This window comes from Euprymna scolopes, chromosome 37, assembly GCF_053919585.1.
Source record: "Euprymna scolopes isolate OS-2025 chromosome 37, ASM5391958v1, whole genome shotgun sequence".
NCBI lineage: Eukaryota > Metazoa > Mollusca > Cephalopoda > Sepiida > Sepiolidae > Euprymna > Euprymna scolopes.
This window is the reverse complement of record NC_136518.1, coordinates 35,240,414-35,260,795: the sequence shown is the minus strand read 5'-3', so window position 1 is coordinate 35,260,795 and position 20,382 is coordinate 35,240,414. Positions and strand designations below refer to the sequence as shown.

Below are 20,382 nucleotides of genomic sequence, written 5' to 3'. Positions count from 1 at the left end.
TCTAACACACTTCACAACACCCAGGTTATCCAGATGCATCATGGAGTTTATGCAAGAGGTGGCACACTATACATAACCGGACTGAGATGCTGAACATATAAGGCATTTGGGATCTCAAAGATGCTAACTTTCTTATGAAGCTTGATTGATGGGATCTTTCAGTTTGCATACTACTTGATTAGGAGTCTGTGCCTGTTGATGATAAATTGTGGCTTCTCTATGATTTTAATGCTTGTGTGGGAAGAGATCGTGAGATGTGGTGTATTGTCAGTGTAGTCTTGGCCTGAGGTTGCTTGAATTCTACAACAGGATGTTCAATTTAATTAAAATGTTTGACATTTTAAGAAAAAATTTTAAATACAGTCAACTGCCCTCTATAAAATTCAATTGATAAAGATGTGACACTGCAACATATTTATTTTAAATTAGCAGAACTATTTGGTATTTTCTGGGAACACGTTTGTTTTTTGTTGTATTTTTAAATATGTAACATCTTTTAAAACATTTATCTCCCACTCTCTGGTACCTTGTTCAATATAATAGAAAGAAAAAGGAAGCTTACTGTTTGATCTAAGTTCAGAGTTGTTTTTGAAACAACTATCAATAAGAATGAAAAATAAAAGTAATTCTTTTTTCATTTTTTTATACTCTAATGTATTTATTTGATCCCTGTTTAATCCAAGGAAATGATATTACAGCATTTTTTTTTTAACCAGAACCATGTTCTGATCACACTGAATCTGATGGTGTAATGTTTATAAGTGTATCTTACGCAGTTTCTGACTTTTACTTAACTATGCACACACAGAGAATTAATATTTCCCTTATATAATAAACAGAAGGGATTACATTTTTTTTTAAAACAAAAGATTAAGGAACCAAAAATAAATGTGCGCCCCCTCTAGCTTTGGGTAACATAGTGGCTTGTGTTCAATTTATTGTATATAACTAATCATAGAAACTAGCCATTGCATTTCTGCATTAAATTACCAAACTGGAGTTAATATACTAGCCAAACCAATTTCTCTCTCTCTCTCTTTCTCTTTCTCTCCGCTACAATTTAACTTCAGTCAACATTAGTCATAATTGAAAAAACATTTTTCTTTTTTCTTTCCTTTTTCTTTTTTTATTTCCAGTTATAAGTTCTAAATATGTGTAAAAAGTTTTTCTTTTCAAGATTCATGCTCCAAATATTTTCATTTAATACAAGATATACTCACCAAATAGTGATATACCAGCCATATATTGTTATGTGCTGCAAGCTTTCCTTTACTATGGATTCTAGTTATCAATAAATTTATCTAATTTACACACACAGACATGCATACTCATATGAACACACCTATGTAATAAAAATTTGTGGATTTTGTTTATTCGAACTAATACCCACTTTTACTTGAAATTTTTTTTTTAATTGCAAATATGCACAAAACTTTAAGAATTTTAATTTTGATTTTTCAAACATAAAATTATAATAAAATTGCAATATTTAAAATAAAGCTAATTGTCAAATCAGCAGCAGACATAATTATAGGGTGCTGAATGCATAACATATACAAAAAATGATTGACAATCCTTTCATGTGAAACACATTTTCAAACTTTAACTTTACCATTTTTTTTTTGTTTGTTTTTTTTTTTCACTATTAAAATACTGACATTAGGTGACTGTCATATTAACATTCTGTTCAACCATTCCTCTCAAATGTTCATTTCCAAGAATGCACAGTCATCTGTATGCTCTGTTAGTATTGCTTGGTTATTTGAGAAACATCATGAGAAAATTCAAACTTGTACAAAAAGATGTACAAATTTTATTTTTCAGATTCACTTGTATTCTTCAATATTGTAACTGGGAAAAATGATTGGAAATGTATTGAACAGTTCATGTTTTAGATAAATTGCATATAAAATACAGCAACGAAATAGCAATCAAAACCAACATTTTAAAAGTAACTTAAAAAATCAAATAGTATTTTCAAAACAGCTTAATGACAGCAAAAAAATATGATGATGAAATCTTCAAATTATATAGTCTTGATTTAAAAAAAAAAAATGTTAAAAAACTTTACGATCTTATCAAATTAAAATAAAATGGGGGGGGGGCTTATTTCCAGTAAATTTAAATTCTTTTAAATATCTTCTTTAAAATCTTCCAGTATTATTTATGCAATATAACTTTCATACAATAGTCAAAAAATCAGTAAATAATTTTTTTAAAACTATTTAGACTAGTTCTGTTTTTGATATTAATTACTCTTTCAGTAAAGAAATCCCAATTTCTTTTTTAGTGAGCAAAGAAATAGTTACAATGACTCGTTTACAATCGGTATTTTGTCATGGCATTAAATCACTAATGCAGGATGAATGTGCTGTAAAGCAGACCGACTAGATGAAACCGGATACTCAAAGTGCCATGCATACCATTTCAAAATAGATTATTTTCTCATTTATTTTCATTCTTGTACATTATAATTTGTGCATAGTTGTGAATCACATAATTTTATCTGCGATGAAAAATGCTGGTTTTAAATAGTCCCATTTGGGTGAAGATGAGTTCTTCGTCGTTAGAATCTCCTTATATTTAATAATTCTTTTTCTTTTAAAATTAAAAATTTTAGGTGATTCTAGTAAATCAATACATGACGCAGTTTTGATTTTCCATTGTTTTTATCTGAAGAATTCAGAAAAATTGTTTGATTCATGGAAAATTTGAAAAAGAACATCCTTAATAATGGTTTCTTTCTTTCTTTTAGCATTTGTTTCAATTAATATTTGCGAGCTGTATATATATATATATATATATATATATATATATATATATATATATATATATATATATACTAGGGTGTATATGATATATTTGAATATTTTGTCCCTGCACATTATAATAAATATAGATTAAACAAAACATAAATTTATAGTGGCTTCTTTTTCCATACACTCCATGTGGTGGGAGCAGTAGTGCATTTTATTTTATAGAGGTCTTGCCAGTAGACCTAATCGTTTTTTATAGTTTAATCTTTTATCTTCTAGTCCTTTTTTCCAAATATGATGTAAGAATTGCAATTATTTTATATTAGTGCATACCTGAAAACTATTAAATCGCTTTGTTTTAACTATTTAATGTACTTTATATATTGTTGTGGGGAAATCACCCTCCAAATGGACTGTTCTATCCATTATATAAACCATAGACCTTTTGATCCTAGGTGTGGATTAAACACCAGAGCGACCCTCGTCTGCTCAGTGACGTTTACTACTCTTTTCAGTTGTAACCTTTTTATGTTGTTCCAGTAATACATTGTTTAAACTCTATTCTGGTGTTCTGTTTTCTTTGTGGTTTATTGCAAGCCATAACACTGGTGACATTGAATTCAGAGAACGTACTCACGTTTAAAAACAGTGTTCTAAAAAACTAAACACTGATGACAAGGAGCATACTAAAATCGAAACCAGTAACGACATTGAAAAAAAAAATACTCGCGTTGAAATAGTATTTTAAAAATACTAACGACGTCGAACTCAAATGTTATCAAGCCTAAGGAAGTATCTAACATAACACTTACAACTGAAAGGTAAACGGTAACTTAAAAAAAAAAAACGCAGACCATTACGGAAAAGAAAAAAGTTTGTCACGACTTTCAAAGATAGCGCTGTACTTTTGCAAAAAGAAAAAAGGTTCGTCGCGACTTAGAAAGGTAAATTTTTATACTTTTGGAAAAAGAATTTGTCACTTGTGGTTTTTGCTGCTAAAATCGGGCATTTCTTTTTCTCTGGAGAAAAATATACACTTGATTTTTTTTTTCTTTAGACAATGAACTTTTTATAGATTTATGTTATTTTCTGTTCGTTTTATTGTCTGGAGGAAGAAATAAAAAAGAATAAAACGGTTTTGTAAAATTCAGCGAACGTTTTGAAATTGCTAATGCTGACAAAGAAAAATGGACGAATGAAAGTAGCGTTGGAACATTTGACCAAATTTCATATCGATGTCGCAAAGCGTCAGTCACAATCCGAAAAACACTGGACCAAACGTCAAATACAATTCGAGGAACAGCAAAAGGAATGGCAAAAACAGTTAGTGGAATGTCAAATACGAACCAAGGAACAGCAAAAGGAAGTTCAAAAACAGTTAGCCAAACGTCAGTTACGAACAGAGGAATTGCTTACAGAAATTGTTAAGAATAATGTGAACGCGGAAAGTAATTCAGCATTTTCTCAGAATACAATATGGACCGTGATAGACAATTTTAAATATGAGGAAGAGGAAAAATCATTTGCAGCATATTTTCGGCGTGATGAAGATTTTTTTAATATTGACTGCAGCAACTGGTCTTATCAAAAGAAAACCAGACTTCTATTACGAAAATTGGAAATGGCTGAGCATGATAAATTCATGGATTACATCTTGCCTCGGAAAACAGCAGATTTATCATTCAATGAGATGGTAAATTCGTTAACAGAACTTTTCTCGCCGAAAATGTCTCTTTTCCATAAGCATTGGAGATGTTTGAATGTGGTAAAAGACAATAATGACGATTTTGCCACCTACGCAGCTGTAGTGAACAAACACTGTGATGACTTTAAGTTGTCTGAACTAACAGCAGACAATTTTAAATGTCTTGTGTTTGCGCAAGGGTTAACCTCGGGGAAAAGATGCAGAAATTGAGCGCAGAGTTTTTACAAAATTAGAAAATTAACCATTCAAAAATTGACTAAGGATTGTCAAAAAGTAGAAATTTTAAAAAAAAATGATGCAAGAAATATCGAAGTAGGCATCGCGAATATAAAAAAAGTAACTAAGAAAAAAACCGTTGAAATGGCATACAGACACTAACCACCGAGCGCTTGTTTCAGATGTGGTGGAATACATTGGGTAAGGGATTGCCCATTTTTAACAAAAAGATGCTATTTATGCAATAAGATCGGTCATAAAAGTTTGCACTGTAGGAAAACTCAGAATAGAAGCCGTGTACGTCAAACCAGAACTAAAGGACGTCGTAGATGAAAATCTACACAAATATGTAACGGTTAACATTTTCGGCAAGGCTATTAAATTTCAATTAGACAGTGGATCGTATCTTTCAATAATAAATCTCAAAACGTGGAAAATATTACGAAAACCAACTGTTAAAAACAAACAGAATGGCGACGGCCGGTAATTGTACAAAAATTTATTTTGAAGGTGAATTAATTACAAACGTCACTTTACGGGGGAAAACAAAAAAACTAAGATTGTATGTGCTAAAAGATAGTGAGAACCTGTTCGGTTCTGACAGTATGGAGGAGTTTCGTCTCTGAGATCTTCCTATATCCACATTCTGCAAGAAAATAAATACCTGCCCAGCAGAAACGGAGAAACTTATAACTTGTTTTAAAAAAGAATCCACAAACGTATTTACTCCTAGCCTGGGGAGATGTACAAAAATGGCCGCAGATTTTAAGTTGAAACCTGGCACACAACCGGTGTTTAAAAAGAAACATAATGTCCCATTCGCTTCCCTGTATAAAATAAATCAGGAACTAGACCAATTAGAAAGCATCAGTATACTGGCTGAAATTGAATATAGTGAGTGGGCTGCTCCGGCAGTTTACATAAAAAAAAGGTCTGGGAAAATTTGCGTTTGCGCCGACTTTGTGACCGGACTCAATGAGTCCTTAGAAGATTTTCACTATCTATTACCTACTCCAAAAGAAGTGTTCACAAAATTAAATCGCAGCAAGTTTTTTTCGACCTAAGCGACGCTTACCTACAGATTCCGGTAAACGACAAAAGCGATAAACTCCTCAGTATTAACACTCATCAGGGTTTGTACGGATATGAAAGACTCACGTTTGGTATCAAAGTAGCACCTGCAATATTCCAGCAAGTAATGGATACTATGTTGTCCGGCTTGGACACCGCAATCGCATATCTTGATGACATTATCATAGCGAGCAAAAGCAGGGAGGAACATGAAAAACATATCAGAAAAGTATTCAGTCGAATACAAGATTATGGATTTAAGATCAAAGTAGACAAATGCTAATTCTTTTTACAAACAATTAAATACCTGGGTCAAATAATCGATAAAGATGGCAGACGTCCAGACCCAGATAGGGCGACCACTATTAAAGAAATGCCGGCACCAGTAAACATAACTCAATTGCAGAGTTTTTTAGGTTTGGCAAGCTATTACCAGGGGTTCATCCCAAATATGCACAAATTGCGCACACCACTTAATGAATTGCTGAAAAAGGATAAGGATTGGGAGTGGACAGAAGATTGCCAGACATCATTCCAAGAAATAAAAAGAATCCTGACTTCAAAACTATTCCTAGCGCATTTCAACCCGCAGTTGGATATAATAGTAGCTAGCAACGCCAGTCAATATGGCGTCGGGGCGTGCATGCTACATTGAATGCCGGATGGCTCAAAACACCCTATTGTTTTCGCATCACGGACTCTCTTGCCAGCGGAAAAGAATTATTCTCAGATCGAGAAAGAGGCCCTAGGAATTATACTTGCAGTTTCAAAATTCCACCGGTTCTTGTACGGAAGACATTTTTCTCTACAAACTGACCATAAGCCGTTGATATCCATTTTTGGATAAAAAAAAGAACTTCCAACATTCACTGCGAACCGACTATTAAGATGGGGAACTATTCTGCTGAACTATAATTTTACAATTCAATTTCTCCCCTCAAAACTAGCCCATGCAGATGGTCTATCGAGACTGATTCCTGCCAAAATGGCACCTCTTGAAGATTCAGTAGTCACTGCACTACATATTAATAGTGATGTAAAAACCATGATAAACAATATTATCTGAACTGCTGGTCACACTTCAGGAAATTAAGTCAGAATCCCTAAATGACAATTTCGTTCAAACCACGAAGCAGAAATTAGCACTGGGTGACACCAGTTCAGACATTTTTTTCTGGTTGTGACGAAATATTATTATACGGTGAAAGGGTTGTCATTCCCCAAACCCTTCAAAAAAGAATTCTCAGGGATTTTCACAGGGGGCATCCAGGAATAAACAGAATGAAAAGCCCAATGAGAAGTTTTGTTTATTGGTCAGCTATGGACCAAGATATTACCGACATGGTGAACAGATGCAAAGGCTGTGCTTTGGCTGCAAAAGCACTATCAATAACATATAAACCTTGGCCTAAAGCTGAACAACCATGGCCGAGGATCCACATCTATTATGCGGGACCTGTGGAGGATTTTTACTACCTGATAGTAGTTGACTCTTACTCTAAATGGCCAGAGGTACTTAGATGCAAAAAAACGACCACACCAACAATGACAAATTTTTTATTGGAATTGTTTTCTCGGTTTGGGGTTGTAGACTGTTTGGTTAGCGACAATGCTACACAGTTCACCTTGACAGAGTTCAGAAAATTCTGCGAGACATATCAAGTCAAGCATATTACGACACCCTAGTATCATGCCAGAAGCAATGGCCTGGCCGAACGCTTCGTCGATACACTGAAAAAGGGCATTAAAAAAGGCATCCGGTACACCAACAGAAAAGGCCCTTCAGCAATTTCTGCAGGTTTACAGAATCACGAGAAATCCGAACAAACCAGATGCGAGATCTCCAGCAGAAATCATGTTTGGACAGAAAATAAAATTTGTATTTGATAAACTGCTACCCAAACACATAGTACACAACAGAACCTCTACAATGCCAACGAAACGGTTTAACGCGAAGATAACGTGTATTTTAGACATTTTAGAAATAACGTTTCTTTTTGGGAACAGGGCACGACCTTACGAAGAATCGGCCATGTTACATACATCATTCAGGGCCCAAGGTTCCAACATAAGAGGCACCTGAACCAAATCAGGAAACGTTTCTACGAGGATCAAGAAGAACCACCGCAGGACGGCAGTGAGGCGATTGAAACTGTGTATAACTGTTTTGACATAGACCCTCCAAAAGAGATGTCAGAACCGAGACGCTCCGGCAGAAAGAGGAAGCGCACAGACCCCTTGGTGGTCTGCCCCAAAAGGAAGAAATACTAATTTTCACAACCGCGGAAATCAGCTTGGGAGGGGGGTGTTGTGGGGGAATCACCCTCCAAATGGACTGTTCTATCCATTATATAAACCATAGACCTTTTGATCCCAGGTGTGGATTAAACACCAGAGCGACCCTCGCCTGCTCGGTCACGTTTACTACTCTTTTCAGTTATAACTTTTTTACGTTGTTGTTCCAGTAATACATTATTTAAACTCTATTCCGTTGTTCTGTTTTCTTTGTGGCATATTGCAAGCCATAACATATATATATAAAGACGACATTAGTAATCTATTCTGCTAATGAAATAATTAAAATTCAGTTTCCACCAGTGCATATTTGAAAACTGGTAAATGAACCTCTAGCATTAATTTTGAAGAGCCTCGACATAAACAAGATTTTTGGTGTGACTTCTAACAGGTGTGTAAATGTAGAGGTTTTCACGACTTCCAATGCGTGATTAACCAACATACAACTGACCATGAGAAAAGCAAGGTGTCTGAAGATTAAGTCCAACAACTTTTAGGCTTTGTCCTTGAGCTTTATTTATAGCCATGGCAAAACTAATTTTTGTTGGGAATTGTAAACGCTTGAACTGAAATGGCATGTCAGAAGGAATCCAAGGAATCCGAAGACTTCAGTTTCACCCTTAAAATGTGCAGTTATTATAATGGCTTTCAGAACATAAGTTTTCAAAGATTTTATTGATAACCGTGTGCCATTGCACAATTTAGGTGGATCAAATAGTATAACTGGAACTCTTTCCTTCAATATCAGGTTATGATGTGGCATTCCAGGCGGCTGTAGTGAATTTAGAATTCTACAGGAAATTCTACTGTCTGATCTTCATAAATAACAAAATCAATGGATTGATAAGAATGATATAACCCAGGCAACTCTTTCAAAAGATTACAAATGTAAACATTTTTTTTTTTAATAATTTTAAACGATGAATACTTTTTTTAATGATAAACAATATTAATATAAATAAAAATATTGTCAGAATAAATTTAAACAATATAAATAGAACTTTTCATAGTTATAAACTATGAAAACTTTTTTTAAAGCAATATGAAAATGGAACTTTTTATCGTTTGAAACTATGAAAATCTTTAAGTTTAAACTATATAAATAGAACTTTTATAATTTTACACAATGTAAAAAGCTTTATTTTTAAAATAAATACATATACATTTGAAGCTAAAACAACGCATTATTACAAAATAAACAGATATTTATTTTGTTTGAAATTTATATTGAAATTCATAAGTATATTTCGAAGTAAACTTCATCTTCAGTATGTCTTTCTTTTTTTTTTCCATGTTGTTGTTGGAGTATAGAATCAGTAGAAGTCCGTTTGTGGTTTCTGCGGTAGTCTTTTCAAATGTCGGAAGGAACGGTGCGTTGGTCACACGGAATTCACTTTGGGTTTGTGTTCCTTGAATAGAAGTGCTGGTTGAGTTTGAATAAAAGAATAAGGATTTATATTGATTAAAATAAAAAGAAAAAAGATTTATATTGTTTAAAATAAAAAAGTTTTGGCTTCAAACGTATCTAATACATATTTATTTTATTCAAACTCAACTAGTGCTTCTATTCAAAGAACACAAACCCAAACGCTTTATTTTTAATTCAAAATTGAATCACGTGAGTAGTTATAAACAATACAAATTAATATTAAGCACACATATTCTATTCCAACTTTTATTTATCGTCTATTCTCTTTCAATTATTTTTAAATTTAATAATTTTTATGTGTATTCTCTTCACAACTATGGCCACCATTTTTAACATAAAAATTATACTGTTTAATATTCGAAAAACTACTTATTTGCAGAAAATTAAAATATTTAATATATAAAATATTCGTTTTCAGCATACCAGAAAACCAGTGAAAGTTGTCATTTTAAAGGAAAATGTTAAGGGAAACCAAGTAAAAATTTACCGTTAAAAATTATAAAACGTTTGGTAGTTATGTATTTTATGTACCGTGCTGAAATAACGTTATTGTTTCAAAAGCCATTCTTAACATGGGGAGTGGTGAGTATTTTGTAAATATTCTCTGCTTCCACCTTACAATTTGATAGAAACAAAGATATTGTGAAACTTAAATTTAACCTGAAAAAAACTATGTTCAAATCACAAATTAAAAATAAATAAAATAACTAATATTAATCATATGACAGTCCAGGCTAGGAGTTCAGAAATTTTTTTTGGCATATTCTGTTTCGTTGAGGATTGATTTTCCTGACATTTTATCATTTTGAAGTGATCAAAAAATTCTGACTATGATCCAAAGTATTTTGACTCGTGTGATATAATGGCAAGATGTCATCGAATAACAGTTCTCAAGAGTTCATTAAAGTTTCAATATTTTGTGGTTGAAGATATGTTTTTTCAAAGAAAATAAAATATTCCAATTTATCATTGTATAATAGAAATATGCACATAAAATTTTCTTCAATATTGAATCAGATAGCTTCCAGAAATACCATTGTAATTCATCTGCTTTATTCATAGAAACTTCTAGACTAATCTTATTTGTACCATCATGTCTTTATGTGATGTTGTGTTTGCCTTTTTGATATAGATCAGTTGCACAAAAAAAGTATTTTTACATTTTGATGATTCATAAAACTATTTTCTGCAACTTTAGTTAAAATTCAATTTTATTTATTAAAATTCTGTAATTAATGTAATTTAATCTTATCTTTTTTTAGTTTAATTTTTCATTAATTTAAATAATTTAAAACTTTTTGTTTGGTTTTATTATTTGGTAATTTCCAATTTTACATTAGAAATGCCTTGAAAATTAAGTTCAAAATGCAGCCAACTGTCAAAATAATGACTGATTTTTCTGCTGCTGTAGTTGATTATGGAGGCAAACATAGCTGAAACATAATCTTATGTGTTAATTAATATTTTAAATTCTAATAAAATATTTTTTTTAAATTCATTTTCTCAAAATGCATTGAGAGTTCATGACTACTGGAATATCTGCACCCAAAATGAGACTATTTAAAAATATATCACTTTTTTTTATGATGCTGAATTTATAAGCAGTAATAAATTTTATCTAATACAAGTAAAAGCTACCCACATTCTGGACAGAAATTAATCATGCTGTAGCCTTCTTTCCAGAAAATAAAAGAAACAATATTCATTTCACATTTTGGTAATTTAGGGAAATAAAATGACAAAAAGATGATTATCATGGTGTTATTTGGTATATTTTGAGGAAATCTGTGTATGAATATAATCACAATTTATTAAAAATAAAAGTAATTTTATATGGTCTTTTTGAATTTTAATACCAAGATTTAATTTTCTATAACCATAAAATTGAAAATGAATTCTCCATTAAAACTGGTTTTATAATATGAATAAATGAAAATTAAAATGTCAATTGGTCAAATAAAATATCTCACCAAATAATTGGAAATAAAAACAGAACTTTTTTTTAAAGATTTCTAAAAAAATATGAATCTGTTGTTTTATGAGGCGCGTGCAATAAGTAATGCCCCTGACCCACTTCCCATAGTAGTAGAGCAACGAAACTTGGCACAGGTATTAATCTTTCTCTACATAAGAACCACTGAGAGTTATGCATTTCTCCCATCGTTTGATGCAGCTCTGGAGACCGTTTTTGTAGAACACCCCAGGTTGGTCCTCCAACCACAACGTGACTTCAGAAATCAAGGCTGCATCATCTGGGAAATGCTTTCCTTTCAAAAACAACTTCATGACTGGGAAGAGGTGAAAGTCAGAGGGTGCAAGGTCAGGAGAGTAGGGAAGATGAGGAAGGATTTCATAACCACACGCCCGTGCTTCTGATATGGTGACATGCGAGTTGTGGACCGGAGCGTTGTCCTGCAGGTGCAGGGTACCTTTGCTGATCTTGCCCCGCCTCTTGATTTTGATAGCTTCCCTTAATTTCCTCAAAAGTGAAGCATAATAGGCTCCTGTAATTGTGGTACCCTTTGCCAGGAAATCTGTCATCACTACTCCTTCCTGGGGTCCAAGAAGACTGTGAATATGACATTGCCAGCGGAGGGCTGCACCCTTGCCTTCTTTGGAGGTGGTGAGTCCAAGTGCTTCCACTGCATTGACTAGGCTTTGGTCTCTGGATCATAGTGATGGACCCAGGTTTCATCCTGTGTAATCAGTCTTTTAAAAAACTTTGACTCATCTTCTTGGCACATCTCCAAATTCATTCTTGAGCACTTGACGCGTTCTCACTTCTGGAATGGTGTGAGCAACCTGGGAATCCATCTGGCAGACACCTTATGCATATGCAAATGGTCATGAATAATAGTTTCCACAGACCCTGTACTAATCTTGATATCTTGGGCTATTTGGTGAATAGTAATGCGCCAATCTTCCAAAATGGCAGCCTCAATTTGACGGACAGATGCCTCATCAATGGCAGAAGGGGGGCACGACCAGATCTGGGAGCTGTTTCCACAGACTTCCAGCCATGTTTGAATTCACGATGCCAGCGTTTTACAAGGTCATATGATGGGGCATTATCACCATAAGTTTCTTTCATTTCATCAAAAGTCTCCCGTGATGTGCGTCCTTTCAAATACAAAAACCGGATCACTGCTCGACATTCAACAGGCTCCATTTCACACCTGACTCAGTTCAAACACCTGTAAAACAGAAACCACCATTAGTTCAGAGCTGTTATTATCCACATAACCTGTAGAGATATAAATCATTGCACATGCAAAATTTCAGCTCGATCAAACAACTGGAAGTGGGTCAGGGGCATTACTTATTGCACGCCCCTCGTAGTTTGAATTTATTTTTTTATAATTTAGAAAGATCAAAAGGGGCTGTTTTTTTTTCATGGTAAATGTAATGTTTATTATCATCAATAATAACAACTATAGATTAAGTTTAAGAAATAAGTAATAATTAACAGAAAAACGTTTAATGCAGGGTTTGTTTTTTAAGAAATTATTCCAAATTAAATTTTGCATTAAATCACCTCACTACTACTACTAATAATAATAATACTAATAATACTAATAATATAATATAAAGAAAACTATTGAATATTTATAATAGTCAAATTACAAATGAATTATACAGAATATTAATTACAAACTGTTTATAAAATGAATATGCAAATGAAGTGTAGCCTTGACTGTTTTTTTTTTACTTTTAGGTTTTTGATTAGTATATGTAATATATTTTAAAATATTTGATTGTATCATTGAATTAAGTAAACCTATTGTGGTTTCGAAAGGTTTCTCATTTATTCCTATCTATTTCTTATTTATTCATTTAAACTAGCTATATCAATCAGGCATTGCCCGGGTCCATTATGTTCAAATTTGTTTTATGAATTGAATATTTTTATGTTCTATAATTGCACCTTTTTGGGGATGTTTAGTATTTAAGTTTCCCAAAAACAATTAAGGAACGTTAAAACTTACTAAAAGACTAAAACTTATTCCTCTTAGCTCATTCTTCTTTTTAACTATTAAGAATGTATCTATATTAGATACCAGATGAAGCATTTTTACAAATAAATTGTAGCTTGGTACAATACTATATTGTCGATTACATAAAAAAACAATAACAAATGAAAATCAAAGTTTGATTTATCGGCTTAAATGCTATTTAGGTCCAACTTTTAAAATCTGGCTAACATGATTTTATATATTACATAAGACAGTAGTTATGTATGTTTTGATACATATTTAAATAATTTTGAAATTTGAATAATACGAGAGAAAAATCTATAAATTTTCCAAGCTAATGCATCAAAAACCTAGCTTCAATTTAAGTAAAATCAGTATCTAAACCATTACAATGTTTGAGTTATATGAAATTAAAGAAAGTTAATATTCTGATTTAAAACCTTCATTTTTATAAGTTATTTTCTCTTTCAAATATTTAATGATGGAATCGTATTATCTTTGAATTTAAATCTCCATACTATTTTTAGCTAGCTTTTTGCTTGAGGGAATTTTAAAAATTTTTGATCAATAATATATATATATATATATATATATATATATATATATATATGGGAAAATATGCTTATTCTACGATATTCCACCCTTTATTTACCAATCCTTTTATTTATGAAGCTCGATGTATGTTAAATATAACTACAGAGCATATACAAATAAATGACCAAAAGTCTATATTCCAAATTCAAAGATGTTGTTCATCTTACCGTTTTTCTTTCAGCATGTTAAATTCTTGATACCATCTGTTTCGTAGCGTAGAAACAATCATAATTATTATATCAATTTTTTAATATTTTCCGTCCTAAAAATAATGCTACTACTCTTCAGATTTAAATAATGATGCCTAAATTCTTTTTTCTTTTTTTTTAAAAGTTAATGAACTCTTATTCTTTTGATGAGTCAGGGCAGAAAATATTCAAAAATTGACATAATAATTATGATTGTTTCTGTCAAAAATTAAACATTTTAACATGCTGAAATAAATAAATAAATGGTAAGATGGACATCTTCGAATTTGGAATAAAGACTTTTTGTCATATATGTATATATAATTTTTTTTATGTTATATAGAAGAAATAACGAAAATGCTTAATTGCATATGTAAGAACATAATTTATTACAAATAACATTATTCATTAATTTAATTGGACTCTGATACTTGTGATTTAATAGAAATAGTGGAAATCCAGCCATATGATGAATTGCCAAACCAAGGTGAATTTGAAATAATCGACATTTGCTAAATCTGCAATTAAAGAAAATAGTTTGTCAATTTAAAGTTTGCCACCTCTAAAATTAAAAAAATAAAATAAAATACTCTGTATTACAAGCAAACTCTTCAGCAATTAATCTAGCTGTAGTCTTTTTTTTAATAAAAAAATAAGTAATTTTCATTTCACATTTTAATAATTTCGAGAAAAACCATAAAAAGATTATCATGTTATTATTTGATATATTCAAATGTTGAGGAAATTTATTGTGTATGACCATGGTCACAACTTATTTTTTAGAAAAAAACAAAACGATATTCTAAATCTATTAAAAATTATTATTATTAAAAACTGGTTATATAACGAAATGTCAATTGATCGAATGACAATTATATATTACAGAAAATTTTTAAATGGTTACTTTATTCCTTTTATAATCAAAGAAATTAGAATGACATTTTTTTAAAATATGAATCTATTTTATTTGTAATTTAGAAAGATTGGATTCTTCCAATCTTTCTAAATTACAAATAAAATAGATTGGGTTTGAGCTTTTCTAGATAGGGTTTGAGCTTTTTCTTTTTCATTTTTTTATCATCGCAACTATCACCATTATCAAAAACAAATTTAGTTTCAAAAGTAAACATATCTATTTAATTATTAGAAGAAAAACTTTGATAATCTTTGCATTCAATGCAGAATTTATTTTTAATGAATTATTCCAAAGTAATTTAATTTTTTAATGGGTGTAAAATTTATTCACGTATAATTTTAACCTGAAGCTGTAATTTGAATTTCAAAATAATCTAAACAGAAATTATCAATTTGAATGTTAAACTTTTTTCATTAAATCGCTTTAATATTAATATTGGCAAAATTATTGTGTGTGTGTGTGTGTGTGTGTGTGTGTGTGTGTGTGTGTGTGTGTGTGTGTGTGTGTATATATGTATATATAAAATGAAAGAATCAAATTACAAATAAATTATATAAGATATTAAATTATTAGACTGATTATAAAATAAATATGCAAATGATGTATAACCAGTTGTGCTCCATAACTTTTGATCCATCTATTAAATTTTTCTGAAACTTGGCCAAAATTGTTCTTAATATGAATCCAATATGGGTTACCCTGGCAAAATTCTGGTTCGTATCCCCGGGGACTTTCAGTGCTAAAAACGCCCCCTTTTGTGGCTCTTTTTTGATATTTCTCAAAAACTATAGTGGATTTTCACGGGGGGCAACTCAAATATACATGTGTTAAGGCCTGAAACTGCACCGTTATCCATTTACACTGGGATTAGGCGTCGCCAGGGGCTGAAAAGAGTTCAAAAATGTCCCAAAATGGCCAAAAATTACACTTTTTGCTCCATAGCGTTTGATCCGTCCATTAGATTTTCCTGAAACTTGGCCAAAATGTGGAGGCCACTATTCTTAATATAAATTCAGTATAGGTGACCCTGGCAAAATTCTGGTTCGCATCCCTCTGAGACTTTTAGGGCTAAAAAAAATGTGCCTTTTTGGAGCTCTTTTTTCATCTTACTCAAAAACTTGATATGTATGTCTATATAGTGGTTTTCCATGGTACTGAATTCAAATATACATGTCTTAAGGCATGAAACTGCACCGTTTGTTCATTTTCACTGGGATTCGGCATTCCCAGGAGCTCAAAAGAGGTCACAAATGCCCCCAAATTGCAAAACATGACACTTTTTACCCCATAACTTTTGCCCTATCCATTAGATTTTTTTTGAAACTTGTTGAAAATATGAAGGTAACGTTGGCCCTTCACACTCCTCACATTCATTATTTCTTCACTAATTTTTGTGGCTTCATCTCACAAGCAGCACCAAAGAGAGACCACGCATGCACGACTTGTTGTACCATTGAATTAAATAAGCTTATGTATTTTGATATCAATATAGTTTGGATAAATGGAAAAACCTTCCCGTTTATTCATGAAATTTCGAATAAACAAACAAAATGCTTTGAAATCACATTAAAAATGCAAATTCATATAATTATAAAACTCAAATGGCCTTGTAATGGGTGTTGTAACCCACATCTGTTTTACGACTTCCGGTTGCGCATGTGTACATAAACATAAACCCATAACAGCGTAAACAAATAAACACAAATCGCTATTTATTTAATTTATTCTCCATTTTTTAATGCACCTTTCTTAAAAACATTCATACATTTTCTTCTACACCACCAACATAAATAATCCCGAAACTGTTTTTTTTTAATTTGCGTTACAAATAAATAATCAACACAACAATAAAACATATTGTTTTATTGTGTACGTTTTCAGTGTCCCATTATTTTATTGCTATTGTTTAAAGGTCCAAGTTTGACTTGATTTTATTGTCTTCTAGTTTGTTCTAAAATTTAATTTGGAAAGTTCTATATGATTTTTGCACACTTGTGTTGCAAAGAAAAATATTTGGAAAAATATTTTGATTCTTAGCGCTTTTAGAATGAAATGACTGTTAGTTGGGATAGACTATTATTTCTTTTGTTTTTTTAATGACTTTGAACTTCCACCTTTTGTTAGAGATAGGTCATTAGTTGTATAATTTCCCTCCGCTCTTTGTTTTTCTTTATTTTTATGCTTCTCTTTGTTTTCTTTCAGCGTTTTCTCTTTTTTCCTCTTTTTGCTTTTTTTTTCTCTGCTTGTTTTGCTTTTTGCTTCATTTCGTGTTTTTATTTCTACGTTACTTTTTTCCCTTTTCTTTTTTCTATTTCTTCCTTCTCTCTATCTTTTATTTCTTCCTTCTCTTTTTTCTTCCTTCCTTTCTTTTTTATTTCTTCCTTTCTATATTTTTTTTATTTCTTCCTTCTTTCTATCTTTTTTATTTCTTCCTTCTTTCTATCTTTTTTATTTCTTCCTTCTTTCTATCTTTTTTATTTCTTCCTTCTTTCTATCTGTTTTATTTCTTCCTTCTTTCTATCTTTTTTATTTCTTCCTTCTTTCTATCTGTTTTTTATTTCTTCCTTCTTTCTATCTTTTTTATTTCTTCCTTCTTTCTATCTTTTTTATTTCTTCCTTCTTTCTATCTTTTTTATCTCTTCCTTCTTTCTATCTGTTTTTTTTTTCTTCCTTCTTTCTATCTGTTTTATTTCTTCCTTCTTTCTATCTGTTTTATTTCTTCCTTTCTATCTGTTTTATTTCTTCCTTCTTTCTATCTTTTTTATTTCTTCCTTCTTTCTATCTGTTTTATTTCTTCCTTCTTTCTATCTTTTTTATTTCTTCCTTCTTTCTATCTGTTTTATTTCTTCCTTCTTTCTATCTTTTTTATTTCTTCCTTCTTTCTATCTGTTTTATTTCTTCCTTCTTTCTATCTTTTTTATTTCTTCCTTTCTATCTTTTTTATTTCTTCCTTTCTATCTTTTTTATTTCTTCCTTCTTTCTATCTGTTTTATTCCTTCGTTCTTTCTATCTTTTTTATTTCTTCCTTCTTTCTATCTTTTTTATTTCTTCCTTCTTTCTATCTTTTTTATTTCTTCCTTCTTTCTATCTTTTTTATTTCTTCCTTCTTTCTATCTTTTTTATTTCTTCCTTTCTATCTTTTTTATTTCTTCCTTTCTATCTTTTTTATTTCTTCCTTCTTTCTATCTTTTTTATTTCTTCCTTCTTTCTATATTTTTTTATTTCTTCCTTCTTTCTATCTTTTTTATTTCTTCCTTCTTTCTATCTGTTTTTTTTCTTCCTTCTTTCTATCTGTTTTATTTCTTCTTTCTTTCTATCTTTTTTATTTCTTCCTTCTTTCTATCTGTTTTATTTCTTCCTTCTTTCTATCTTTTTTATTTCTTCCTTCTTTCTATCTTTTTTGTTTCTTCCTTCTTTCTATCTGTTTTATTTCTTCCTTCTTTCTATCTTTTTTATTTCTTCCTTCTTTCTATCTTTTTTATTTCTTCCTTTCTATCTTTTTTATTTCTTCCTTCTTTCTATCTTTTTTATTTCTTCCTTCTTTCTATCTGTTTTATTTCTTCCTTCTTTCTATCTGTTTTATTTCTTCCTTTCTATCCTTTTTATTTCTTCCTTTCTATCTTTTTTATTTCTTCCTTCTTTCTATATTTTTTTATTTCTTCCTTCTTTCTATCTGTTTTATTTCTTCCTTCTTTCTATCTTTTTTATTTCTTCCTTCTTTCTATCTGTTTTATTCCTTCGTTCTTTCTATCTTTTTTATTTCTTCCTTCTTTCTATCTTTTTTATTTCTTCCTTCTTTCTATCTTTTTTATTTCTTCCTTCTTTCTATCTTTTTTATTTCTTCCTTCTTTCTATCTGTTTTTTATTTCTTCCTTCTTTCTATCTTTTTTATTTCTTCCTTCTTTCTATCTTTTTTATTTCTTCCTTTCTATCTGTTTTATTTCTTCCTTCTTTCTATCTTTTTTATTTCTTCCTTCTTTCTATCTTTTTTATTTCTTCCTTCTTTCTATATTTTTTTTATTTCTTCCTTCTTTCTATCTTTTTTATTTCTTCCTTCTTTCTATCTTTTTTATTTCTTCCTTCTTTCTATCTTTTTTATTTCTTCCTTCTTTCTATCTTTTTTATTTCTTCCTTCTTTCTATCTGTTTTATTTCTTCCTTCTTTCTATCTTTTTTATTTCTTCCTTCTTTCTATCTTGTCTATTTCTTCTTTCTCTTGCACAAATAAAAACCTGGTAATATCAGTACATGAATTATTTAAACTGGACTAAGATTAACTTTAGAACTTATGCAAAAGTAGGAAAAAATATTTAATTTACTTTTTTCACTTGTTTTATTTTTTTCAGCTCTATACACATATGCACATATTTGTAAGTAAATATATAAATATAAAACAAAAAGTGAGTGAGCGTCTGAAAGTCAATCTTTGGTTTAACAAAAAAATGCAAGTTAAATAATCTTGCTTTTTCCATCAGGTACAGGTTTAAAAATTTGTTTTAAAAAAAAAAAAAAAAAAAAAGTGCCCTTTTCAGTTTTATTTGTATACCGGATACCAGAGGCCGAACCCTTTTTTTTTTTCTTTTTTTTTTTCTTAACGAAACTGTTATAATGCTATTACTACCAAACAGTTATGTCAAGGGAAACTCATTGAAAAAAGTTAAGATTTTAACAGAATAAAATTTGATCAACATTTGTACTCTAAGAGGAAAGATTAAACAAATATATAAACAGTGAATGAGTTTATTATTTTATATAGATAATAATATATAGATAATATATATATAATAATAAATCTTTGAAATGTATTTGTTTACAATTTAGCAATAAAATATTTTTAAATGAAAAAAGAAAAAGGGTCGGAGAAGGAGTATGGAAATGTATTTGTTTCATTCAATTTGAGAGTGGTCTAAGGTTAGGTTGTACTGTTCTATTTCATAGAAAAGGTAGATAAAAGGGTTACATTTAATTTGAAATGGCATTTTAGTTTGGGTCATTCATCTTCAAAAGAAGGATTGATTTATTGGCATTTAATTTTTGTTTTGTTCATTGATATTCTTTAGTTTTTAATTAAAAATTACTCTGCATTAAAAAAGTATTGCAGAAAATCAGTTATACTGTAACAAAAACATTGGTGAAGAAAAATCTAAGCAGAAACTTTAATGTTATAACGGGAAGTTTGATGGAGCGGAAATATGCAAGCTAGTAGGAATCCTAATAACAGACTCCATAATAGTTAACA

The 20,382-nt window shown here is 30.6% G+C and overlaps 1 protein-coding gene across 8 annotated transcripts in view; it reads left to right on the top strand.

Moving 5' to 3' along the window:
• LOC145261133 (microtubule-associated serine/threonine-protein kinase 3-like) overlaps positions 1 to 20,382 on the top strand; it is a 571,734-nt gene that overhangs the window by 253,852 nt on the left and 297,500 nt on the right. For 4 of the 8 annotated variants that reach the window (XM_080119402.1, XM_080119400.1, XM_080119399.1 and 1 more), the window contains one exon: positions 19,490 to 19,513. The exons of the other annotated variants lie outside the window; for them this stretch is intronic. In XM_080119402.1, the coding sequence (XP_079975528.1) occupies positions 19,490 to 19,513 (24 nt within the window). The remainder of the gene's footprint in view (positions 1 to 19,489; positions 19,514 to 20,382) is intronic. 8 annotated transcript variants of the gene reach the window in all.